Genomic DNA, 27,919 nt, shown 5'->3' on the forward strand with positions numbered 1-27,919 from the left:
CAGATAGTACAGTACAGACTGCAGATAGTACAGTACAGACTGCAGATCGTACAGACAGTAGACTGCAGATAATACAAAACAGCCTGCAGATAATAGTACAGTATAGACTGCAGATGGTACAGACAGTACAGTACAGACTGCAGATAATACAGAACAGCCTGCAGATAATAGTACAGTACAGACTGCAGATAATACAGACAGTACAGTACAGACTGCAGATAATACAGAACAGCCTGCAGATAATAGTACAGTACAGACTGCAGAGAATACAGAACAGCCTGCAGATAATGCTTTTCACAGTGTTGGGGCAGATGGAGATCACATGCCGTAGTCCTTTAGCCTCTCATCCGCTTGCTTCACAGAGATCCACTTGTTAAGAGTCCCAGAGCGCAGCTTGGACCATAACTGGTGATTACATAGTCCTAAGATATGAGCAGAAGACTGAGCTGCAGCTTCAGGAGACATCACAGTGCAAAATCCTAAATCTGGAGGGCACAAAAAAATGAGTCTTAAATAAAGACAAAGAAAAATATCACAATAATTTTTTGCAATCACAATACATTTTGGGGACCTTTTCCTTTTGCTGAGCATGTATGTGTATGAGAGGGGAATAAACTGCTGGTATATACAGTATATTCTCATTGTGAGGACAGCATACATAACAATCTATGATCAGCTGACTGACGGTCTCCTGAAGGAGTTCATGTTCTGGGAAACTCTGCCTTTTCTAGTTATGAAATATGGGAACTTTATATTTTACATATTCCTGAAAGAGGTTTCCTGGGCAAAATATGCTGATGATTTATTTTTAGGATAGGCCATCAATATCAGATTGGAGGGGGTCAAAAACCTGTGCACCCACTGATAAGCTGATACCAACAGCTGCAGTGCCAGAACTATACAGTGTACAGAGCCAGAAGCAGACAGCTCCCTATTACTCCAGGGGAATTGCCGCAGCCTATCACTACTACACAGTGTCTTAGTTTCTGACTAAGATGTACCAATGTTCTGGAGGACCCAGAATAACCATGCAGTACATGGATAGTCTATTGACTGCAATATCACGTATCGCTTTGTTTCTTGCATTCCTCTACAGGTTTATTGAATATGTTCTGCAACTTTACCCCAAGTTACAGCTAAGTACTGGGGGTAAATCATATATCACCTGATCAGCTTATTGTTATAGTCCAGAGTGCGCACACTGAGCCATCTTCTAAGGGACACTACTGAAATGTTGAGTAAAGGGGCAATGTGAATTAACCATTGAGTGTGCAGGTACAATTAAACCATAGACATTTTAGAATAGACAACTTTCCATGATAACGTAGTACTTGTATAAATCCTACTCCAGTATTTTATTCCGCTATAGTATTTCATAGAATAAATCAGATAAGACACATACTCTCTGGCACGGTGAGGGCAGACCGGACGTCCTGAGCGCTCCAATCTGCTGTGACAGCTGGGTAGTTAATGACAGGGTAGGCAGTGTTTGCAGAAAGTACAGATGCTAAACCATTACTTCTTCTGGCTACAGTAATAAAAACTGTGGGAGTGCCATCTCCTGGAGAAAACAATACTAGTATTAGCTGCAGATCACACGCTCTGTAGACATGGAACATGCAAACTCCTGGAGCTCTGGACATGCAGCAGTTACATACCTTCATACTGTGATTTTATTTCCAGGGTCTCCCCAGGCCCAGTGTATGCAGACGCCACCCTCAGCTCGCAGGGAATACCATATTTTGCACATGATGTCTTAATTTTTTCACATTGCACAAGATATGACACAGATTCCATCAGGACAACTACTCTTCCTTGGCCTCTGGGACTTATATTCTAGAGAGTGAAGAACATGTGCGTGTATATTATATATATATATTTATTAATAGAACATACACATTAATCACAGTCTTCATTACAGATCAACGTTGACTACGGTTATTCTATAACCTCATCTGTATGCTATCTCTGTAAACTGAACATAGGGCAAATGAAATATTTTTCATCTTGGACTTTACCACCATTTGACAGGATTAGAGTCTGCAAAAGTTGATTTATAACATCAGTACCCTCTGATAATGATAAGTGCAGTCTTACCTGCTTGTCCCCCTTGTCTTCTAGTCGACTCTGGTGCCAGAAGTTATACTCAATGACATCTGCAAGGACAATTTCTTTACTGTCAAGGTCCACACCAAACTGAACCTGAGTATGGAAATATAGTAAAATAAATGTACGGACTATAACAGCTTTCTAAGGTCTGAAGAGTATAGTTTATGTAAAATATAGATGCAGTACTTCCACCTGTATAGATGGATTTTGGCCCACAATTTCACCTGCACAATAAAGTTAAAGGGGCTGTGTGGAGATACAAAATTTGACAGTGTATTTCATGCACAATATAAACCTTCTTACGGTATAGATGATGGTGCCCTGGTGCCACACGATTATTACCTCTGCAAAGCGCAGCTAAGGACCGGAAGTCTCCACACTCAGTCTCCCCAGCTGCTGCCATGTTGTCAGTGTCTTCACTAAACTCCAACTATAGGTCCATAGAGTAAAGCAGAGTCATGCACATAACGGAGTTGGAGTGCCAGAATGACAAGCTGAGGAATGAGACGTCTGGAACCCACCTGTTGAGATCTACAAAGCTAATACTTGGAGTGGCATAGGACCCTCTTCTATACAGTAAGCATATTTATACAGTGCATGGAGTCGGATAGTAAACTACGTGTCTTCATCTAGTGATCTCTGGAAATAATATAGCACCACATTAGTATTGGAAAGGGTGACTCTGGACAGCCATTGCACAAGGGGTGGTACATGGCAGGGTGTTGGGAGGAGAGCTGGGCACTTCATGAGCTTATCTGCTGATAAAACTGAATTTTCTCTACAATTAGACCCCTTATCTGTATCCACAAAGGTACAATTACACATCTGTTTCTGACCAATACTTGGCACTGGAATTATTTTAATGGGCACAAAGAAAGTATTGGCAGTGGTACGCACCTTCATATTTACAAGAATGTAGTCTGCAGCCACACAAGCCTTTTCCAAAATTTCAAACATGGCTACCAAACTGTGATTCATGATGTCTATTTCAGAATGCCCAATTGCAAGTCCCGCACAGGTCACCTCCGAGGCCAGTAATTTCTCCCTTGAACAATCAACATCTTCACAAACATCGTCCCGCTGAAAAAAAACCCAAACAGTATAGACACAGCAGGAAGAACAGGGGTCCCTATACATATACAGATGCAGTACAGTAAACCCAAACTTCTGCGTTGTGCAATTGGTTAAACTGCTGCTGCGTGATAACTTATCGCAGAGGACAACAAATCCAATGAAAAGTCATTGGAAACATTCTTCATTGGTTTTTGTTGTCTTCTGTGAAAAGGTATCATACATGGGGTGAAAGCAAGCAGAGTTTGAAATAGATCCTAAAATACAGTGTGTGGTCACAAAGACATAAAAAAAAGTCACCAACTATATGGTATCCATGTTTTTTTTTCTTTTAAATAGGGAAATACAATAATGGTTGAGAAGTAGATTAAATGGAATCTATCATTGGCTATAGTGATTTTTAACTAAGCCTATATTTGCATATCCTTTAGAAAGGCTATTCCAGACATACCTTTTATTCATTGATACTCCCGTCTGTTTTTGAATTAGCTGGCTTTTATTGCTATGCTAATTATCCATTACAGAGCACTGGAAGTCCCTGGATGCTCTCTGAGCACTGCTTGTGTGATGTGTGTAAACACGGGGAGGTGAGAGCAGGGAAGGCTGATGACCCAAGCAGTGCTCAGGGAACATCACAAAGACTTCCGCTGCTCTGTAATGTGCTAATTCAAAAACGGCTGGGAGGATCGATGAATGAAAGGTATGTCTGGAATAGCCTAAAGGCTATGCAAATATATGTTTCATTAAAAATCACTATAGCCATTTAAAGAAAAAAGAATGCAGAATTAGAGATTTATAAACTATTGGTTTACTGAAAATCTCTTAAAGGAACACTAAACAAAGAAAATGCACATATAACAAAAATAAAATATCCTAAAACTTCCTGCCTTCATCTCCTTTGTTCCCTTGATATTTTGTCTCCTATTACAATTAAAACTGAGAAACACCCGCTTGGGTTCGTTACGCGTCTTACACACATCCACTCTCTCGAGTCGATTCATAAACGGACCCATTCCCAGGAAGCATTGACTGAAATAGTTAGTGCTAGGGAAGATCTGCGCTCTTATCTTGATCAAATGTATCTGCATTCTAGAAACCGCCTTAGGAAACATTACTACGAATTTGAGATGAGTGCGGCCGTTCCCTCGCTCGTCTCCTCCACCCACGTGGCAATCTCGCTTATATTCCTCGTCTGCGCGTTGGGTCAGGTAACACGGTGTATAACCACACTGATATAGCTGCAGCGTTCTGCTCTTTCTTCCATGACTTATATAATATCCATGAGCAGTACACAGATCTCGGCATGACTCTGTCCATGATAAAATTCAGTAGTACGTGACTGACACGCCTCTTCTCACCCTCACGGACCCCGATAAGGTTCTCCTTGATGCTCCTTTTTCTGAGGAGGAAGTTTCCCTTGTCATTCAGTCCACCCCATCAGGCAAGTCTCCTGGTCCGGACGGGTTCACTACCCTCTTTTACAAATGCTTTAGGGATCTCCTCTCCCCCATAATGGCTCGGGTGTTCAATAGTGTTGATATCTTTTCCCTTTGCAGCGCATTCCTTTTTAGCTTCAATCACGGATCTTCCTAAGCCAAGCAAAGATCCGACTAGCTGTGCCAGTTATCACCCAATTTCCCTCATTAATATTGAAGTCAAGCTGTTTTCCTAATTACTGGCCGATCGCCTTTCCCCCCTAATATCCGCAATCGCGAGGTCCAGGATGTTTGTAAGACCCTGATGGCAATATCATTGGCTCATTCTAACAACTCTCCTATCTCCCTTTTCTCCGTAGATGCTGATAAAGCGCTCTACTGGGTGCACTGAGGCTTTTTGCATGCAACACTTTAGCAGGTGGGCGTGGGCCCACGTGACGATTCGAGCCAACAGGATTCTCTCTGATTCTTTCGCTGACAATGTGGTGGTGTCTGGACATTCATGGCCTTCAGATGGTCAGTCGCTAGGTTAAGGCGGCGCTGTATGCTGATGACCTCCTTTCCATCTGTCTTACGGGAGTTCAACCAATTTGGTCACTTAAGTAATTTTAAAGTAATCCTTTCCAAAAGCTAGGCCCTTAACATCATGTTGCCCCATGCTGAGGTTGCTCATCTTGCAGGCATCTTTCCCTTTACGTGGCAGTCCACCTCCCTCAAATTCCTATGGATTCATGTCCCTCTGACCCACCTGTATTGCCTCAACTATCTCCCACTCTTGCGGTGGACCTTCGGAAATACGGTTCATATGCCCTTACATGGTTTGGCTGTATTGGCGCCCTTAAGATGGACGTGGTCCCTCAGCTCTTGTTTCTATTCCAGGCGCTCCCCATTCACCTTCCACGTGCCTTCTTCACCAGATTTCAGTCCCTGTTTGGGAGGTTTGTATGCGGTTTGGCTTGGAGTAGGATAAAATACCAGATGTTGACCAGCAGCAAGGATGGGGAGGGGGGGGGGGTATTCGGGTTTGTTGGAGTCTAGACTTTATTACCATGGTCTTGTTCCATCTTTTTGAATGGCACTACCATGGACAAGCAATGGGTTTCTATCAAGGCTGACCTGATTTCAGTTCCCCTCCCCTCATTGCTGTGGATCCCGACTCATTTCCGCCCAGGTTCCTCCGGGCATTTGCTCCTCTCTTCACACTTCCTCAACACCTGGGATAAGGTGTGCTCCAGTGGGAGAGTGGCTAGAAGTCCTGGCCCCCTTAGTCCTCTCTTTCGCAAACCCCATGTTTCCCCTGGAATGCTCCGCGGGTAGATTCCTCTGTTGGCAAAGTAGCGACGATGTTAGACTTAGGTCGCTGGGCATCCGCCCTTCCTCCGTTGGCCCAGCTGCATGCTTCTCATCTGAACCTTCACTTATTCTGGCTGGAGTATGGCCAACTCACAGCCATCCTTTAGAAATTTTCTCTGCCCCGTCTTCTTTCCTTTACTATGACTAATCTGGAATTCATCCTCTCCCACACTGACTCTTCCCTACGCACATGTTCGGTTCTCTACAGCATTTCTCCGGAAAGCTACTCCTGGGATTTCTGTGGTGAAGAAGGACCTACCAAAAAAAAAAAAAAAAAAAAAAAAAAAAGGACCTCCTGCGACCTTCTCACCTCTGCCAGAAGAGTAATTCCCGGATACTGGCGAAGCACTGTTGTGCCCTCTCTGGTGGAATTTTTACAGGAGCTTCTCCTAATAGGAGAAATGGAGGCCCTGGTGGCAGAGGATTCCCTTGACCCTCCAAATTTGATGCTTTCTGGCGGCCTTGGGTAGTGTTCCAGAATTCGACTGAATTCTCATCTTTTTTCTCCTGATACAGTACTGCCTCTCTATACTTTTTTCTCCCTGCAATGGAGGAGGTTGCTGGTTGTTCTTCTCTCCCTCTGTTGTGCCCCCCCCCCTTCTTTTCCTGTATGTGTTTTCCAGACTGGAGTTCCCATTGTGTGTTCCCCTTGTCTGTTTGTTCGCCCCCCAATTTTCTTATTAACGTTGCTTTCATGGCCCCGTACTTCTGGGCCTTCCGTCCCTTTATTGTCATATTATGTTCTATAACACTGGATGGGGTCTTACCCAGTCTTCTTGCTTACAGGTGAGCCTTGTGTGCCATTATGCTATCAGGTTGTTCACTTTGTTTTTGTCCTTTTCTGTTATATTTGAAAAAGTTAATAAACTCTGTTTAAACGTAAAACTGAGAAACACATAAATAAATCTCTGTCTCTCGGGAGATGGGCCACATTCCTCCTCAATATCCATGTCCTGTGTGTGGCTGTAAGACAACTGGCTGGAGCAGCGCCCTTTTCACATAGCACAAGATAAAAGCAATGTTGCTGGTGATAGTATCTTTCTTCAGCCTGTCCTTGGAGGCAGACTGCACCTCAATATATTCCAATTCTGTCCTATTTGTAATGCGTAATGTAATTTCTCATACAAGGGACTCAAAGTTTATAGAGAACTGTACATGCGCTCATCCCCAACACCAATGCGGGTCAGTTTTTGTTTTACAGGAAGGCAATTTACCTATCAGTATATTTTTGGCATGTGTGCGTACCAAGAGGAAACCCAGGAAAACCCACAGGGAGAACATACAACCTCCATGCAGATGTTGCCCTTTGTCAGATTTTAACCCAGGATCCCAACGCTGTAAAGCAAAGCAAAGCTGCAGTGCTAAATGTAGTGTGTTGCCAATTTAGCTCCACCTCCTTTGTGAAGCCCCACCCTCTCTAGCCAGGCACAATCTGAGGATTGAGCAGGTCAGCAGAAAATTAACCCCATTGTTTTCTGAAGAATTTGCAAAGACTGTTTCAGTGATAAAATGTAGTAGACGTGTGTACTTGTGTACTTTTATCACAAATTTCTAGATTTAGGGTTCCTTTAAGAGCTGTTTACAATATATTTTATTAAAGGGGTTTGTACAGGATGAGAAAAAATGGCTTCTCAAGAAGTGACATCACGTCCGTTGGTCACATGGCCATACTGCAGCCCATTCCCATTCATTTCAATGTCATGGAACTGTTGCGTTGCCATGTGACCAACAGAGATGAGGTCACTTTCTGAGAAGACAAAATCAGCCATGTTTTCTAACCCAGCACAGACCTTTTAAGTGCAATCATCTATTCTACCCATGGAAAATTTGACATCTGACAATCCACATGATCACTAGAGATGAGCGAGTACTATTCAAAACTGCTGTTTCGAATAGCACGCTCCCATAGGAATGAATGGACGCAGCCTGTGCCGGTGTCCTGCCGCTTAACCCCCTGCGCACCGGCTGCGTCCATTCATTCCTATGGGAGCGTGCTATTTGAAACAGCAGTTTTGAATAGTACTTGCTCATCTCTAATGATCACAGTGAATACCCTGCTAAGTAAGGGTAAGGGGTCATCCGAATAGCTACACTGCTATGCTACTCTGGCACAGTACATATATCCTAAACTATATCTAAGGGTTACCTTATAAAACATCTCTACCCTGGGAGGGTAAAGCCTGCGTCCTTCAGTATCAGGATGTCTTTTGAGGTACATGCCCGTGGCTATCCTCCAGCACCCCCATGCAATGGGAATTATTTCACAACCGCAGGTGACAAATCTGTTCTCACTGACTTTCCTCATATGTGCTGTCTTGATACCTGAGAAATGTTTAAAACTAATTATTTTATATGAATCGCTCATTCAGATTGTACTGTATAGATATGGATAGGTTCACATTGCAGATCTCGTCTAATAGATACGCTAAAAATGGATGGCAAGTCTGGCGAGAACAAAACTATAGTGACGGGTACCTTTTATTTTACATTAAAGTTTATATAAAACAGATGGTAATGAAGGCCCATCCAATGTTTGATAACAACATAGGAGCTCAGGCACAATCTTCAGTAAAGATAAAAGCTCAAAAATCTGCCAGAAATGTACAAATTTGTTTCTACATGCAGCTGTGATTTTAGGATCAAATATCCTACCTGCATCTCTCAGCAGCTTAAAGACACAGTTTTTGGTCATCTTGAAATACTGGCCCTTGGTGTGGTACTTTTCGGTAGTATACCCCGTCGATATTTCGCCTGTAGGCTCCATATGTAAACTTCCAGAAAGCTGAGGAACTTTGCATGCCTCCTTAGATCTTCCTTGGTATGGTTTCTCAGCAAGTCTGTGGTCTAACATTAAAAACAACAGTAAAGATACAAATGTCATAAAGTTATTACCTGTAGGGTTCAATGCTGAATACCAGTGAGGTGCTACCGGATCATGAACTGATGTAAGGAACAAAATTATTTTTTTGGCAGACAAGTAATATTAGGGAGATGCGTCATTAAAATGGGATTTAAAGCGGGAACGAGGAAAGCATACAGTGCCTTTAAATGAAATCTGTCAGGGAGATTTGGGACACTAAACCATACACAGGTACTTATGGATTGGGGGTTTAGTGTCCCAAATCACCCTGTTATAAAGCCATCAGTGCCTGCAATAAAACAAAAAAGTTAAGTCACCCTTGTAATAGTCACTCCACGCTGGCGCAATTCTTCACTGCAGCCAGAGGAGTACACCTCAGCTTCAGAGCGTATGCCCTATAGCTCTGGCACTTGCACAGTGAAGCCGTGTAAGTCCTCGGCTTCTTTGAAGAACTGCGCAGAAGCTGGTAGGACTAGAGATGAGTCTGACGAGATTTATAAGTCTCATTTCTAGGTAAGAAAAAGGTTTATTTTTTATTTTTATTGCAGTTACAGATGGATTTATAACAGGGTGATTTGGGACACAAAACCCCCCAGTCTATAAGAACCTGTGGGTGGTTTGGAGTCCCAAATCGAACTGACAAGTCCCCTTTAAAGGAATTGTAGTATAAATAATATTTATCCACAGGATATATGATAACTGTCTAACCATTGAAGATAACAAGCTTTGTAATATACTTTATAAAAGAAAAGTGTCTGTTTCTTCAGTTAATTGCCTATTTCTCAAAATAGAGCTCTATGGAGCGAGGAGGAGGAGGAGCTCTACAAAGAAAGAAACATCTGTAATATAAAAAGACAGCTGGGCCATCAGGAATTACTATCCAACTTTCTCTTGATAGGAAAGACTCAATTAATGCTGTAGACAGCCTCATATCTTTGTCCTTCTCCCCCTCCCTGTCTCACTAAGCCTATCGATCCTGTCTATCACTAGCCCCTCCCACATCCCCCCCCCCCCGGTCTCCCTAGCTAACTTATTCTGCCCACTGCTAGAAGACAGGAAGAGGGGGAGGAGCCATTCCCCCGGATACAGTAAGGTTTGGTAAGTATTGATGGGGATAGGGGTGGGGGAAGAGTAATAGTGACGTTCCGTTTCAGAAGCGGTGAAACGGAACATCACCGGATTATCAGAAAGTGTTCCTGGGGAGGTCACATGACCGCTCCAGGGATATGGGTAATTATAGATTTTTTTTAAAATTGGAGTAAATTAGAAGTTGGAGGGGGAGGGAGTTTAGTTTAGGGGTTAATTCTCAGTTTATCCTGGACAACCCCTTTAATGAAAAAGTGCCAGTAGATAAAAATATAGTCAAACCAGGGAGGCTGTGGAGAAATATGTAACTGAAAAGGGTTAATGCTTGTCAGCTGGACTAGTGGACTCTGTAAGCAGAGGTATGCACACCATTGTTGTTGAGGATTTTTCTTATACGTCTTTTTTCTTCGCATTTCGCAAAAACATCAAGAGAAAATACATTATTTCTACCACCACTATCCAACTTTACACCGCTTTTTTTTATTTTGGCTCTGAATTTGGACTTGTGTTTTGGGGCCCCTGTGTGCAGTCTCCACAGCATTTATAAGGGGGACATGGGTAGTCACAGTATTCTTTATTCATGGGTAATTTTCAATCACATTAATATTAAGGTGTATAGATACATTGAAATGAATATAGAAATGCTACAAACCTGTATGTGACGGAGCTTCTTCACTAGTGTGATCTTGACCCTAAAGTGATTTAAAATTAAACAGACCGTTCAGCCATATATGACATATGTAATAACACTGTACAACTTAGGGCAGGTTCACACCTGCACCCAGTCTCCTCTTTCAGGTTTCCGTCTTCTGATGACACAAACTGGACAGGAGACGTAAACCCGATGGTCAGTTTTCAAACCCATTCACTTGAATGGGTTTGCAAAGTGAGCCCCCGTGAGCATCTTCTTCATCTTTGCGGTGAAACCATTTTTTTTTAACCGGACACAAACTTGGACATGCAGGACTTTGTGTCCGGTTAAAAAAAAAACAACGGTTTCACCGCGGAGAGGCAGAAGACACTCACGTGCAGTAACTTTGCAAACCCATTCAAGTGAATGGGTTTGAAAACTGACCATCGGGTTTACGTCTCCTGTCCAGTTTCTCTCGTCAGAAGACGGAGACCCGAAAGCGGAGACCGGGCGCAGGTGTGAACCCACTCTTAGCAGGCTTGCATCACTACATGAGAAGGAATCAATCAGCACAGAAACTCATTTTTTATATACAGTAATAAGAGATGATACACACTATACTGCAAACAATCTACTTGCCAGTAGTTATATTGTGTTTTATCCATTCCCTTCTGGTCCTCAGTAATGCCATACAACCGGTACTCTAACCCTCCATGAATGAACAGATAAGCAGGCTTCCTGTCTGAACATGAGAAGCGATGTCAGAGTTTATTGTTGGTCACATGACACAAGTGAGGATCAGAAAGGAAGGGATAAGTCACAAATACCCCTGGTAAGAAGATCTCCTTCACTACAATATACATTATGTTCCTTTCTAAAAAGAAAGAGAATAAATATTTTTGTTGGAGAGCTACTTTAAAGAGGACCTTTCACCACTTGGGGAACATGCGGTTTTATATACCGCTAGAAAGCCGACAGTGCGCTGAATTCAGCGCACTGTCGGCTTTCACAATCTGTACCCCCGGTGAAGAGCTATCGGTCCCGGTACCGTAGCTCTTCACCGTTAGAAGGGCGTTCCTTACAGCAGCGCCTATAGCGCTGTACTGTGAGAGCAGGGAGGAACGCCTCCCCCAGTACACGTCTATGGATGAGTACTATCAGGAGGGGAGGGGGGCGTGTAGTATTCATTCAAGAGTCCCCTATGGTGAGAGGTGGCATATTGTGTCTGGTATACCACTATATAAGGAGCAGTGACCATCAGTCAGTCAAATGGCATTATTTATGAAACAATAAACGGGTTGCCCAAGACTTCATATTAATGGTCTATCCTTAGGCTAGGTCACAAACGTGAGAATGAGCAAGAACCCTTCATATATTGTGCAGATAAATTTTCAAGTCAAGTTCAAGTCACTAAGATATGGAATGCCATGGTGGAGCATAGTCATGACTACTAGATGCAGACACCTGCTTCTGACTCCGTACACTGTGCAAATATCAGCTGATCAGCTGGGGTGCCAGGTGTCGGATCCCCACCAATTTCACATTGATGACTTTTCCCAAGGGTAGGCCATCAATATGCAGTTTTGTAGAGCCCCCTTAATGGTGAATATCTTACTGTAGCTGACTGACATGGCTCTCCTGGCAATGCAACTACCTCATGTACTTTCCAGCTGGATGTGAGGCGCAGTATAAAGCCTAAAATGACTATGGCTTTTCAAAACAAATGCAACTATACTTAAAACCTTAAAATGATTATTAGACTAGAATTAATAGTCTAACAGGTAAGATCAATGCTTTTACCCACCGATTCCTGCTTTTTGGAGGGAACCCCAAGCTCTTTCATACTGCAGTGCTGCGAGTCCTCCTCGTCCACCTGGCACACACTGTTTATGTGGTGAGAATCCACTGACTGCTTGATTTCCACAATCTCTCTGTCTGTCAAGAAAGTAATAGAAAATATGTTCATATTATCCAGGTAATATCACATAGGCATTGCAACAAATACTGCTTTAGTTACTGCGATATGTAGAGCTGCCAAACAAGATGCTGGCAGACAGGACTCTTCTAATACTGTCTCGATATCCAGCTGTTGTATAATAAAGTTATATAGTGTATAGTATATAGCACCTTATGGATGTCCCGGTTTAGTGCACCGCCTTTGTGGCTTAATAGTAATACCATACAGAGGTTGAAGACTGTATGTACAATGTATACCCCATTCTGAACTACTTTTTTCTGATTAAAGGGGTTTTCCAGGTCTTTTGTATTAATAATCCATTCTTAGGATATGTAATCAATATCAGATCAGTGAGGGTCCAACTCATGGCACCCCGCTGATCAGCTACCTGAAGCATCCACAGTGGTTCTAGAAATAGTACAGCTCAGTGCAATGTGCAACTGCCAGGAATGGTATTACAGCTCCCTTCCTCACACTCTGTCCACTGTGCAATGGCCTGGAATGGCATCACAGCCGTCTCTTATGGTATGCTGTCTACTGCTCAGCACATGCAAAGTGCTGCAGTATACAGCGAGATGCTATTTTCAGCACTGAACTGGAGGCTATTGGTGTTATTCAGCACACATTTAATATGAATGATGGCTCTGTGCAATGTATAGTTCTGGGGCTGACACTTACTGCAAACAAATGATTGGTGGTTGTCAGTTGTCAGATCTCTTCTGCTATGACATAGATGACCTATCCTTAGAAGTCATCAATATCACAAGGCTGGACGACCACTTTAAATCCATATTATGAGATACAAGTTTTCGGGTACTTGTCACCTGACATGTCTGTTTTAGTAAAAGCTTGTAGTAAGTAACAATTCTAGATCATTTCTTCTTATAACTCTGCATTGTAATGTATCTGTCACTCATTGTAAGTGACTGATGCATATGACCCTACACAGTCTAATAATGTCAGCAATGCTCAGTAAGTAGACTTTACAGGGACACCTCCAAACAATACAATTCTGAGTTATAAGAAAAGATATTTTAGAATTGCTATTTCATTGGTTCCTATTACATACATGTCAGGAAATCTGACATAATCTCCTAATTTATAAATCTGATAACATATGTTGACATGTTGTGAAGTACAATGCTCAGTGCTGTAGGGAGAACAACTTTCCATTGGGATCTTCTTTGTGTTCCCCATTTTGTAAATCTGTTTGATGGAATAATAGTTCAGTGCACTAGGTCAATTCCTTAATATTACCATCTGAATAACAGAAACTTGACTTGCTATTACTTGGGTAAAATGAGTGGAGGTCCCAACTATTGCTCCACAATCATCATGGCAACATCACAAGTCATAACAAAAATAGAAGTGAAATAACTAAAGCTTAAGAATATCAATATGTTATTTGCAAAAAACATTCTGCACATTGCATCGTACCTGCATATCAATCATACTCCAAACCAAAAACACAGAGGCACGAGCCCATCCAAAGGGAAGGTGAGAAACAGATCATTACCTGAGGGGAATTTCTCATTGATGTTTTCACTCTCAGCATTAGGAAGAGGCTGCTTAGTAATGAAGAACAAGTTCTGAAAAGGCAGCAGAAAAGAAAAAAAAAAACACTACTTTTCAGAGGTGGTGACAGACGATTGGGACAGAGGTCTATCTATCTATCTATCTATCTATCTATCTATCTATCTATCTATCTATCTATCTATCTATCTATCTATCCTTATATATTTAATGGAGGAGTAATCAAAGCTTTAACTGACAGATTTGCTAAAACAGTATTAACGCTAGGTTCACACCTGCGTTCTTCTTTCCGTTCTGCGCTTTCCGTCTTCTGCATGCCAGAAGACGGAAAGCACAGACCGGGTCCGGCGGTGAGCGTTTTATGCTCTCCGCCGCGAAACCGGATTTTTTTATCCGGACACAGAGTACTGCATGTCCGACTCAAATGAATGGGTGAGAGAGACTCCTGCAGGTTTCCGTCTCCTGCCTCTGTTTTAGGCAGGAAACGGAAACCTGGAGAACGGAGTTCACAACGCTGATGTGAACGAGCCCTAAGTAAGACATAACCCCATACATTATGTCACTAATATTTGAGAACATAAGAAGCGGTTATATTCATTAACCCTTGAAAAAATGCAGTAGCACCCTTTTCTTATGGGTTTTGTTTTTACAGCTTCCAATGACTTTTTACCATACATCCATATATACTCAAGTATAAGCCGAGTTTTTCTGCACAGTTTTTGTGCTGAAAGCGCCCCCCTCGGCTTATACTCGAGTCAAGCAAAAAAATAAATAAATTTGGCGGGGGGGGGGGGTTGTCTATGACCAGCCGCAATAGTAATTTATAGAATCCCCCATAAAATAGTGAAAAAAGAAGCATTTAAAAATATATAATAAAAGATAAAATAAATAAAAGTTGTAAATCCCTCCTTTCCCTAGAATACATATAAGAGTAGAAAATTACTGTGAAACACAAACACATTAGGTATCCCTGTGTCTGAAAGTGCCCAGTCTACTGAATATAGGCAATATATCTGCAATTACTGCACCCAAAAACTGCACCCCAAAACTCCGCTTATTTTAATTTTTAACATTTTTGAAATTTTCCAGTAGCTGCTGCATTCCCCCCTCCCCCTCGGTTTATACTCGAGTCAATAAGTTTTCCCAGTATTTTGAGGTAAAATTAGGGGCCTCGGCTTATATTCGGGTCGGCTTATACTCGAGTATATACGGTAGCTTTATTCTACAGGTCGGTGCGATCATGGTGAAACCACATTTATACAGTAAAACTTTTTTTCATGTTTTAATATTTTACAAAAATTCCAAAAACAGCACAGACCCGGCAGCTAGTGCATCCGCTTTGTTTCAGAATGGATACCAAAGTTAGTCACATGCACCAGAACGTACATGTATGTCCTGGTGTGCATAGGGTATAAAGAAGACCACCAATAGAAGCACCAATTTCCATCCCTGCACTGCTAAATGATGGTCTTCTTTCCCTGCAGTGAAGCCTTCAGTCTGCTTGTGATCAGATACCATATTGTACATTAAATTTTAACGGTATGGAGGACTTGTCTCTGTGTCGGTTTCAGTATACAATGAAGAGCATTGCTCAGATGTGAACCTTGCCTCATCAGCAGTAACTGAAGTGGCTGTGGGTACCTCCAGCTTTTCTTAAGGAAAGCACTTTTTTTTTTTTTGTTTTAGTTAGCTAGTATGGTTGAAAAAGGACCTGCATCCATCAAGTTCAACCATCTATTATAACAAATAAAAACCATATGACGTACCTTTGGAGGTGCCGCAAGTGTGTGCAGTGTTTTGATGTACAATGAGCCTTGTGCGGCCAGGCCTATTATTTCTATACCAGTCCATTTGAAGGTTGCAGACACATTTGGTTTAATCAGTTTCCGGTTTCCTGGTAAACACTGTAAAGATATGAACACCATCAACCTGCAAGTCTACATATAACAGAATCTACCCAAATATGGCTGCTATACATTGTACATCCAGAACAGAACATGCTATCGACTTATATCCTTACAAATCTATTCCTACTTCTGCTACCCAAATTCTTACCTTTATAAGCAGAATTGAGTAATATAATACAAAAGAGCAGGGAGCTGTTCATAAAGCATTTTTCTAAAATATGTCACACTGGTTCTAAAGGTTAAGCTTCTCTTCCAAAAATTGTGAAATAAGAATGAAATATCATAATAAGGCTGGTCTTACACGACCATAATGATTTTACGGTCCGCAAGTTGCTGATCAACAACATAGACACTGCAGACACCCGTGTCCTGCCGCATTCGCCCATAGAGTTCTATGGGCGAGTCCGTGCAGTGCCGTGAATTCACGGCCTTTGCGGACCTGTTCTATTCAGTGTGGAGGCCCAGCACACCACGGACAAAATATCCGGTGGTGTAAGAGGCCGCACTGAATATAATGTGTCCGCAAATGGTCCACAATTGAAAACCCTCAATTGCGGACTTACATTACGGCCGTGTAAGACCAGCCTAATCCTGACTGTATAATGTATTAAAATGCACTGAATCCCTACCTGTAGGAAATCAAATGAAAACTCCTCTTCTGTACATGAAAAATACTTTCGGAAAAGGATCATCGCTTCTTTCTTGAAATTCTCAAAGTTCCATGAAGACTGTATGAGGATTTTCCCCACCAGCCCCAGCATGGCAAGCTGTTCTCTCTCTTTCCCCCGTGGAACTCTGTATGTGAACTTATCCTCTGGGTAGTCAGCAGGCAGACATATGATATCTTTACAGACCTTCCGAAATCTTTCAGAGGTATGGCGGCCATGTTTGCTAGAGCGATTAAAAATGCTTTCTCCAGTAAATCTTGTTTGCAACACCTGTACGATAAAACATGCATGTTATTATACAAATATGCTTAAAGGGAGTCCATCATTAGAAAATCACCTTTTGAAGTAAAAAGAATATTCTACTCCTACCTTCCATTCTCTTCTACTCCCTGCTGTTACTGTAAAAATCTGTGACATGCAAATTATGCTCAAGGAGCACAAGTGGCGTTCCTGTGCTCAGAGTACACCCACATCATCACCTCTTGCCATCCCGTAGTTCTTTCTCTTCATGCACTTCTGCATTGTCTCCTGATCTTCTACCTTGCATTGGCATCCGACGCTGAGGTGAATACGCAGGTGTGCTCAGAGCACAGAGGGAACGCCCCCCGTGCTCACTGAGCATAATTCGTACTTTATAAAGGATATCTGTCTGCTTTCTACAATTTTTTATTCTTTTCCCTGTTTTATACTATGAGCTGAATCTGGATACTGCTTTCAGTAGGTGTACAGAGGAGCAGGCCCTGAATGAGGTCTCCTCAAACAGTTATATCTTGAGTATCACAAAACATAGAACAGTGCTTCAGTTGAGATTCCTATATTTGATATGACTCCAAGATTGTAGTTCTATTTGTATTATTTCCAGTGATATCACCATCTGTGATTGGAATTTACCAGCGGGGGAGTACTCCAACTTCTTTTTCCGTGCATGAAGAATCCAGGGTAAACTGGATTATTTTATTATTATTATATTAGCAGCTGAAAACACAGTCAGGATTGAGAGCAGATATATATATATATATATATATATATATATATATATATATATATATATATATATATATATGTCAATCCCATCCCAGCTGGTGTCATCTTGAGATAATAGAGGCACAACTGTGATCGTTCATATGACACCAGAAGGACTGTTCTAGGTTTTATAATGTTTGAGATATTACTATCTGAAATGCCTTGCGCAGCCTCAGCTTCCCTGCATCATACAAGAACCATTCAATAAGAAGCAGTATTCAGATTAAAGCAGAGAAGAAAAATGAAAGGATAAAATTGGATTTCAACACAGGATTTCACAGAAAGGAGCCACAATTTGTTAATGATGTATATTGAAAATGTATTCATTGCACAAATACTATCAGAAGAGTAGTTAAAAACTTTCAGTACTATATAAATTTTACTTCAAAGTATAACACAACTTTTAATAAGTTAATTTTACAAATGAATATATCTTATTAAAGAAAAATGCATCTTTCTCCATTTCAGACTTCTTTCCTTCATGTGCATTCACTCACTCTGCTATGACTAATAAAATCTGTATCCCGAGAACAGATAGACTGTCAGCTTCATAAAGCCTATAGTGAGGGGAAGGGTGGAGGAGGCAGCTGCTGTAGGGAGAGAGGAGGGGATACAACTGCTCCTCCCCTTTCCATAGACGTCTATGTTAAAAATAATTTGCTCTGTGATTCCAGGTAAAGGGATGGAGAATGAGACTCAGTAAAAGGAGAGGTAGGAAAGCAGCCTTATAAATGGAGATAGAAAAATGAGTTACATTACATATTATTCTGCAAATAGTTTTGCGACTGGAAGGTCACTTAATATAAAATATACCTGAGGTTTATATCTACGTAGTTCTGTCTTCATATAGACACCATGCTGATCAATATAATCCTGTGTTGCTTGAATGCCGCCTGCCTCCTTACTGGCATTGATCCCTGAAGAGGGTTTAACAGGAACAGAAGTTCTTGGGTGATCAGAAATCAGTTGTTTTGACGGAACTTGATGATCTATAAAATACAATAAGATAATACTTATCTATTATTCATTTTTGTATTTAATATAGTTTACCTCAATGCTAGTATAATGTAAAGTGTAAAAAAGCAACTTCCTCCCTCTCGAGAATCCACCTCCTAAACACCATCATCATGAACATGTAATCACATTATCAAAGGAATGTGACATTGGCATCACTGATTTGGGTATCCACCTCCAGTGAATGTCAATGGGGGGGGGGAGATAATTGTTTTTCCACTAAAAAAAAAAACATCCGATTTCACCTAAGCCTTCCACTAACATGAATGGGAACAGGAAATCTTACTTCCAACAGCAGGGAAATTGAGTTGTGGATTCTGCATGGCAGATCCCACAAATAATACTTACCTTACTACTTCCCTGCCACTTCTTTGCTGATGCTTCTCGGTTCAATGCTGGTCTGTTGTTCTGGCTCCAGCAATCTCATGTGGACATGACATGTGACTACCGGACCCAGAGGTGACCTCATTGGTGTCCACATGTCATCAATGATCAGAGAAAGGGCACATCATGTCTAAAGACCAGTGTTAAATAACCATTCAAAGAATTTGATATCTCTTGAGCTACACAATTCTAAAAATGGTGAAGAACAAGGGGAAGAGAACCACAACCGTGAAAGCAACAGTAAGTCATACACAAACATTTGGTAAATGAATAACCTCCTGGCCAAAAATTTCTATTGACACAGTATTGGGTAACATATCATACATGGTCTACAATCACCAGTGACATTCATTCTGGAGGCCCACTACATAGATAAACGAAAATATTACCTGCCTCTCTTTTTTATTTATTAGCCTACCACCTATCCCTCGCCTTAGATTAGGCTCCTCTTATCTCTATATAAAGATGATAGGTGATGGGGGCCATCAGTGACAGTAAGGAGATAGGCCTAGGAGGGAGGATAGTTGTTTACATGTCTTTGTGCCTAGATCACATCTCAGCAATCTATTGCATCTGTATATAATAAAATGGGTGGTTTATAAATAATCTACCTAGTTTACTGTAATAATGCATAGGCCAGCTGAGATGTAGCACGCAGTCCAGTGAGTGTACTGTGCAATGCACAACTCTTGCAGGGGTTAGAGGGTTAGGGCCTCACTAGAGCACCGGGTTAGGGGCCCACCAGGGGATTAATCCGAACTCCTAGGGGCTACTCTGAGCCTTAAATGATCAGTAAACCTAGAAATTAGAATAACCAAAACAGTCATAAAACATAACAAGAAAACAAATGAGCATTAGTCTCAGGTCACATATAAGTCAAGAGGTCACATTGATAGATATATATTATATTATATTACTATAATTTATCAGCAGAGCAGCATAAACATACCATTTGGAGAGCCCTTCCTCTTGTTCTGTAACATGAATACCTGAGCTTCACCTCCATCTACAATGTTCTCATCAGATTCTGTAGAAAGGTAATCAGAAAAGATGTTTCCTATGAAGTTGTTCACAGGTTGTAGACAAAGGGCAACGCAAATATTTTACAGGTTACATATTACCTGTAATACACTATCGTTGTTAATGTCCGTTGCTGTCACCTGTCATAAAATGACAGCAATGAACATTAACTTTAGCAGAGTAACAAACACAGACAGACCCCCCTCCATCTGCGTTCGTTCCAATTTACTCTAAGGGTGCCTTCACATGATGTAACGCGCAGCGTGATCTGGCACGTATTCGGCGTGTGAGAGTTTGCGCGCTGTAAAAGCTCCCATTATTTTGCGGCAAAATCACGGCCGCAAAATAACGTGGCGTATACGATCCTAACTCCCATTGAAATCAATGGGAGCTTTTACGGCGCGCAAACTCTCACACGCCGAATACGTGCCAGGTCACGCTGCACGTTACATCATGTGAAGGCACCCTAATGCCAACATGAGGCACACTTTCTTCAGTCATGTTTGTCCAATTATGTACTGGAAGAAAAAGTCCTGCATGAAAGACTTTTTTCTCTGTCAGAGAAGTAAAAAACATGATAGAAGAAAGATTCCATCTTGTTTTTTACATTGGAGTGAATGCAGACGGACACTCGATGGAGGGTGTCTGCATCTATCATTTAATATGTCAGTTGTATGTAAATATATAGGTCCATTTCTGGTGAGGCCTACATATGTTCCTTTATTATCAAAAGATCTTGCTTTTCAGGGTGCGGATCAGATCAGAAATACAAAAGAAAAGCGAAGCGCAGAAGAATGAGAATTGAATAAAATACCGTACTTTATTGAAACATAATAAAAAACAACAAACAAGGGTGGGCCTTCTGCTGGTTGTAGGTACAGTGTCTGGACGCACCATGGCTATGTAACGCTATATGCTTACCTCTCTCTCTTCCTGGATGTGCAGCTTCTCTTAGGATGTGAGACTGGGTCACTCTTTCTGGCTTACATGCTACCATTGTTATTATGGGAAACATTACTTACACACATATAGATTCTTGATCTAATTGTCTGTATACTTTTGTAGTACTTTTTTGACGTACATCTACTTATTAACATTGATGTGAGTATGTTCTCATCCCTATACCCCTGGTGTTGCACTGCGATTGTACACCTGTACTTTTCTCCTTGGCCCTTATTTATTCTCATGTGTTGTGTCCCCCCTTGTTTGTTGTTTTTTGTGTTGAGCCGTGTTGTACACAGACAATAACAAAAGTAGTCAAGGTCCCTACACTTGAATTCCCTTCCTTGACTATCTCTCTTAGGCCAGTTACACACAACCATGTGCTTCCGGCCGGCTGTGAATTAAAGGTGTGTGAAGCGCACAGGGAGTCATGCGGATGTCTCCCATGTGCCACCCATGTTTCCGCAGCCCCTTTCATTAAATGAACAGGAGCCACAGAAGCAGGGCTACAAAACTGAACAGTAATAGGACCTGTTCTACATTTTGCGGCCCGAACTGTTCGCCCACACATGTGACTGTGTAATTCACGATCATGTGTACAGGCCCATAGAAATGGATGGGTCAGTGTGCTATTCGGGAAAAACACAGAAAGCACACTGATCATTTGCCGCGATCGTCTGCAACAGGCCTTAGTTTTACTGCTTGTTGTTCTGTTTCTCTGACAGCTCAGAACATTGTGTCCCTTTATTTCGGGTGGGTTCTGCTCAGTTCTCCACAGGCAGTGCATCCATAATCTGTACAACACTTGCATCATTCAATACTATAAGGGTACAGTGCTCAGCTAAGAACTTCAGCCCCCTCATTTTATTGATTTGTATTCATTTGTATCCATCCTGAATGCCTTCAAGGATAAAAAAAGAAACGGCAGGTTTTTTTTTTTGTCAGCCTTCCATTTTCTTTATCCAGCATCAACAATAATGCAGAATGGCGTATTATCTTTTACCATAAAAAATAAGTTGTCCAAAGAAACTTTCCATTTCATTTTTAACATTGAGAGGATGTATATATAAAAATGTAAAGCCCTCAGTTTGTATTCATTAATCTGACAAACTTTAAAAATCCAATGTTCGAGATTCGATATTTGTTTTGAGTAGAGCCTCAATATTCGACTACTCTATCGAATATTGAATCCCATTATAGTCTATGGGAAAAACTGCTCATTTCAGGGGAAACCACTATTAAACTAAAGGAGGGTCACTAAGTCCACGAGTAGCAGGAGGAGAGTGTTTAGGAGGAGCACTGTGCAGTTAAAGCGCACAGACCCCATAGACTATAACAGGGTCCGTGTGCTTGCAGTGCACTGCCCGCACAAATGATTCGTGCGGGCAGTGCGCGGCAAGCACACGTACCCCATTTTATGCTATGGGGTCCGTGTGCTTAACTGTCCAGCGCTTTCAGTTGCGCTGACATTCAGTTCGGGGGTCCTCCTGCAGACTCCTTCTGGACGAGACGCAAGCGCTAATGTGAACCGGCCCTTACTCGTCCTGCAGAACCATCATTGATTGGCCGAATGCTATACACTGTATAACATTCGGCCAATCAACGCTGTTTCTGCAGCAGGCTTGTCTTTGCTAGTCGGGAGAGCTGGCAGCTTACGTTATGCGGGAGCTGACTTTTTCTCATAGGAATGCATTAACCAGCGTTGATTGGCCCAATGCTATACAGTGTACAGCATTCGGCCAATCAACGCTGGTTCTGCCGGAGGCTCATCTGTGACAAGGTGGAGTCTAAGATCGGACCACAATGGAGACTGCTGTTGTCCAATCTTAGACTCCGCCTCGTCACAGATGAGCCTCCGGCAGAACCAGCGTTGATTGGATAGCATTCAGCCAATCAACGCTGCTCAATACATTCCTATGAGAAAAAGTCAGCTCCCGCATAACGCAAGCTGCCAGCTCTCCCGATTAGCAAAGACGAGCCTGCTGCAGAACCAGCGTTGATTGGACGAATGCTATACACTGTATAGCATTCGGCCAATCAATGCTGGTTCTGAATCGAATCTTTACTGCGAATAGGAGTAGTATTCGATCGAGTACGAGTATTTCGAATACCGTAGTATTCTATCGAATATCTACTCGATCGAATATTACTCGCTCATCTCTAGCTATGATGGATCAGAACAAAGGATGGGGTTTGGTAGAGTGAACCTAGCCTAAAGGGGTTGTCCAGACTGTGGGCCATTAGTCATAGGTTACTAAAAATGAAACACTCAGCCAGCCACGTATAAATCATAAAGTTCACAATGCCAATAAAAATTCAATCGATTCTAATGCTATTGACATTCCATCAATGTCTGTGGTGATAAAATCCCTTAAGTGGAGTTGTTTTCTTCTTTTTTTTTAAATTAAGAAATCTAATACCTTGATATGGTCATATGAAAGGTCTTATGTACAACTAGCATCTGCCCGTGACTTCGTCTGCGGGTTGGTGTTGGCGCTGAGCCGCTTATATTTAGCCAATTGCTGTTGTGGATGATCCACCTGCTCCCGTGTCTCGGCTCTGCTACATCGCAGCATATGCACAGCATACTCAGTTGTATGTACATCTCTGCATATGGAGAGCGTACTTAGCTGTGCAACAGCATTGCTTATGTTCTGCTACATCTGGCCATTTGGATTATAGGGGTGTTCTCATGTTAGTGTGTGAGCAGCTTCTGTGTTGGAAACGGCTGAATGGATGTTGTAGAAATTTGCCACAGTTTGATCAGCCTGCTCCCGCGTCTCGGCTCTGCTACATCGCTGCATATGTGTAGGATACCCAGCTGTATGTACATGTTTACATATGGAGAGCCTATAGAGGTGTGCTACAGCACTGCCTAAACTCTGCTACATTGGGCAATTGTGATTACAGGGGTTTTGTTATGTGACTTTGTGAGCAGCTTCTGTGTTACAAAGGGCTGAACGGATGTTGATGAAATGTGCCAAAGTTCCCCCTCCGAGGCAGAACAACACATTCCCTGTCATACTCACTGAAACTCTACACTCGATATACTTCTCTTGCCCTCACACAGCCTGCATGTCCTGTAGTCTCCTGAGCTTCCATGAGACTCCATTTTCTTCAGCTTTCACACTGTGCAGCTTCATCCTATATAGCTCCGCCCACAAAATAGAGTGTAGCTCCGCCCACTGCCTAGCATGATCCTATCCTAGAATGGCTCAAAGACCTGTAATGATGTCATCACAGGTCCCTTAGTGTTGTGTGAACCTAAATTCCTTCACTGCGGTCGTGTAGTGATGTTATTTACCGGAATAAAAGGTAGCCTGTGTTTTAATTGGGGTTCATATCTATGTATGTGGCAAATTTCATGCAAATCTGTTCAGCCGTTTTTGGATGATTGAGGAACAAACATCCAAACCCACAAACTAGGATTAAGCACCACTTGACATAAATATCTGCTTACACTAGTTCACAGTCATACCTTTCAGCTGATGTGAAATGTTGTCATCTGACCACATATGGAGCAATGGTCTACCGCCATGGTCATCCCAGTTATTGACTTCTGCTGCACTGTCTACTGACACTATTCTGAACTCCTCCTCCACCCCAGTCTCCAGCTGTGGGTCATTCTCTATCGGAATAAAGCAAAGTAAACGTGTCAATCAGCATTAATGTTTTTGTCAGTACAGAAATGGTTTCAATCAAAGGACTGACATCATTCAGCAGACTGCACCATCTCAATGCAGATACACAAGGCCCTAAATTAAAGACTTGTTTTCTGTGCCATTACTTTATAATTGATGGGGATATGAATTTTGGCACCACCATGGATCCTGAGAGTGAAAAATCATCAGAGCAGGTCCCAACCAAATATAAAGCGATGGCATAGGAGAGTGATAGATCATCAGATTTTTGAGCTACATATTGTTATTCAATATGATCTCAACCTCACAATATTTCACTAAATGCTAAAAAGTCGCCCCACATTCTATATTCAGTCTTGGAGCGAAGACCGAGGTGTCTTTTTTTTTTTTTTTTTTACAGATCTTCCGTAAAGCACTTTCCATGGATCTAAAGGTAAGACTTGCCACATGACATACCCTGCTTGAAGTCTGTGTCCTTTAGATGTGTATAATACTGTTCTTGGGATGTTCCTTGAATTGCACCTGAAATAGAAAAACAAATGTCAAACATGACAACTACATTTCCTGCTGTTCTAACCTCTACATCCAAAGATTAGATGACGAAGAGCTTTGGTGCTATTCAAATAGCCAAAGGGTTAATACATAGCGCGGTCACTGCTGGAAGTCTCAATATCATTTTTTTTCTATTTTTCAACTGCTGTCGCCAATGTTTTTATTATTATCTCTGTACTGGGACATCAAGCTGCTATGATTTTTTTGCCTCTCCAACTGACGCAAATTTTATTTTAAGGGGGAAGGGAGGGGTCATGGAAAGGAAGGAGGAAAGCGCTGCCCGGCAAATTTGTTGGTGTGTTCCCTCGGAGGCAGATCATGTTAGCATATAGTCATATTAAATAGTGCTATATCTGTATACTACAATCACCCAACAAACCTCACTGACTTATAATGGGGCTTTTTAGGTTCCACCATGAGCTTTCCATCATTAGATCTCCATGATTTGGGAATGTATATGTACAGCAAGAGGCACCTTGTCAGAAAGAAATGTAAAGAAACAGAAATTGAAGTCTAACCATCCAGTTACGTTGTAATTGTGAGAGAAAAGAATATGCTATATCCTATTCTGTAACATCTGTTTTACATATAATCTTGAAAGCAACGGCTATTATTTTACATTATGATTGGTTCATTTTCATTGCCTACTTGTTATTGTACTATATGTATTCTTTTCTTGCTACGGGGGCGTTCACAATACACCAAAACCCGACATATAGGTTTTGCTGTCCGCTTGAAAAGTCGGACATCTTTGGGAACGGACACTTAATGACAGGCACGGACTGTAAAAGAACGCACCCGATCTCCATTTAAATCAATGCAAAATGTCACGGACACAGCTAGTGTCCAATGCTGATGTCCGCACAAGATTTTGAACGGACATTAGCAGCGGACACTAGCTGTCGGACACCGATGGTAGTGTGAACACTCCCTTCCCCAGTTATACAGTTTTGCAGAATGTCAGCGCTATATAAAAATAAAAATTATGACTTATTTCAACAGGAACATACTCACCGGCCTCCAAAGGCTCCTCCTTTATGTTCTGCATGGTTAGAAATATTTCATGGTCTTCAAAGGTAGTGTAATCTAAAATAAGAAATGCAGATGACGTGCTGAGATTGTACAAATCATAGATATACACAGAAGAAGTGATACATACCTTCCAGGTAAAAAAAAAGTGAACCTATGAAACTAAAACAACTAGAATGCTGAAGGCTGTCAGGATATGTTGGGAGTTGTAGTCTAAACAGCTGGAAGAAGTTTATTTGTAAATGGTTACATGGCAGAACTAATATACAAAATAATAGAAACTATAAACTAATATACAAAAACAGCAAAAGTGAACCTCAGGTTTTAAAAACTTCTGTACTGTTTGGTGAGGGTCTGTGACCTGGGACTCCCACAATATTAAGCTCAGATAAACAATACTGATATATCTCATTATTTTTCCCCTCCGATCTGTGCTCTGTATACTTATAGAGGACCTTTCATGTCCTCGGGCACATGAGGATTTATATATCACTAGACTAGAAAGTCGAATTCAGCGCACTGTCGGCTTTCCTGTTATAGGCCCTGGGGCTGGAGATATCCATGCTGTTACAATGGCAACGATCTTAGCCCACTTTCAGAAGGCCATTCCTGACAGTCTGGCTGGGATGTGAGGAACGCCCCTCCTAACAGTACTCATCCATAGCTCTGTACTGTCAGACGTTCCTTACCGCCCAGCGATGATGCTAAGCTGTGAAGAACGCCCCTCCCCCCAGTACTAGGAAATGGATGAGTACAGTCAGGAGGGGCGTTCCTCACAACACACTGTCGGCTTTCTAGCGGTATATATAACCACATGTGCCCAAGGACATGAAAGGTCTTCTTTAACCTCTGAACAACTGATCCATGCAGGGGCTGTTTGTATCCCACCCCACTGACCAGATATTTATCCTAGGGTCAGAGACAAATTCTTTAACCATTTCTGGACTGCCTGTTGACTATATACATCGAGATGATCCACTCCTAACCTTGCAAAGATGTACTTGTACGTCCTTGCATTGTAAAGCAGCTGCACAAAATTGTGCGGGGGGAGCTCCGATAATTACTACAGCCGGAGCTCCAATAGGGAAGGCTGGGATGGTTTACTACTGTCCCTGCCTCACAGCATTCAAAAATCTGTAGTGGGTGAGCAGCCCCATAGAATAGACTCTGGAGTCTTCTCACTGGTACCCTCAAAACTGTGAGAAGAGTCTCCATGTCCCCTGAGTAAATGGAGCTGTAAATGCACACATGGAACCACTCCTCCATTCACTTCTGTGGGATTGACAGAGCATTGAAAGAGGCTTCAGTCCTATAGAAGTGAATGGAGTAATGATCTTGTACATACATCTCCACTTCACTCACATGCAGGACTGGTCTAATCCTCACTCATCTCTTAGTCTCCATCTTCTGTGGATAAAGGACAGGTATTGTTAGTGGGAACAATCATTCCATAATATATATACATATACTGTATATCTAGTGTGTGCATGTACATATATAAGACATATGTATATTTTATATAGTGTGTGTGTGTGTGTGTGTGTGTACATATGTCACGTGATTTCTGTCACTATGGACAGCTCCAGGTCCATAGCATAAGGCAGCTTTGTGTTCCATAACTGACCTCTCGCAGCAGTGACGGCAGCCCCTGTCAGCAGCCCCTGTCAGCAGCCCCTGTCAGCAGCCCCTGTCAGCAGCCCCTG

General features: G+C 41.9%; 1 protein-coding gene across 1 annotated transcript; it reads right to left on the reverse strand.

The window, feature by feature from the left end:
- Positions 1-248: 248 nt before the first annotated feature.
- Positions 249-27,871, reverse strand: LOC142195940 (uncharacterized). Its single transcript, XM_075266063.1, has 18 exons — positions 27,841-27,871; positions 26,202-26,273; positions 25,092-25,157; positions 24,473-24,622; positions 19,982-20,059; positions 18,448-18,623; positions 16,573-16,881; positions 15,803-15,940; positions 14,020-14,092; positions 12,351-12,481; positions 10,568-10,607; positions 8,622-8,813; positions 8,116-8,291; positions 3,007-3,189; positions 2,098-2,202; positions 1,659-1,836; positions 1,403-1,561; positions 249-485 (listed from the first exon to the last, which is right to left on the reverse strand). The coding sequence occupies exons 2-18, from the start codon at positions 26,233-26,235 to the stop codon at positions 319-321; spliced, it is 2,355 nt and encodes a 784-aa protein (XP_075122164.1). The 5' UTR covers positions 26,236-26,273; positions 27,841-27,871; the 3' UTR covers positions 249-318.
- Between the last annotated feature and the right edge of the window lie 48 nt (positions 27,872-27,919).

This window comes from Leptodactylus fuscus, chromosome 1 (assembly GCF_031893055.1).
Source record: "Leptodactylus fuscus isolate aLepFus1 chromosome 1, aLepFus1.hap2, whole genome shotgun sequence".
NCBI classification, from domain to species: domain Eukaryota; kingdom Metazoa; phylum Chordata; class Amphibia; order Anura; family Leptodactylidae; genus Leptodactylus; species Leptodactylus fuscus.

What these genes read in the sequence shown, in the direction of transcription:
- LOC142195940 (XM_075266063.1), bottom strand. Translation starts at nt 26,235, where the DNA reads ATGCAGAACATAAAGGAGGAGCCTTTGGAGGCCG. An exon ending in CCTCCAAAAAGCAGGAATCG is followed by an intron (nt 10,608 to 12,350) that starts GTGGGTAAAAGC and finishes AAATCACTTTAG; the next exon opens with GGTCAAGATCACACTAGTGA. An exon ending in GGGTAGAGATGTTTTATAAG is followed by an intron (nt 3,190 to 8,115) that starts GTAACCCTTAGA and finishes GTTTTTTTTCAG; the next exon opens with CGGGACGATGTTTGTGAAGA.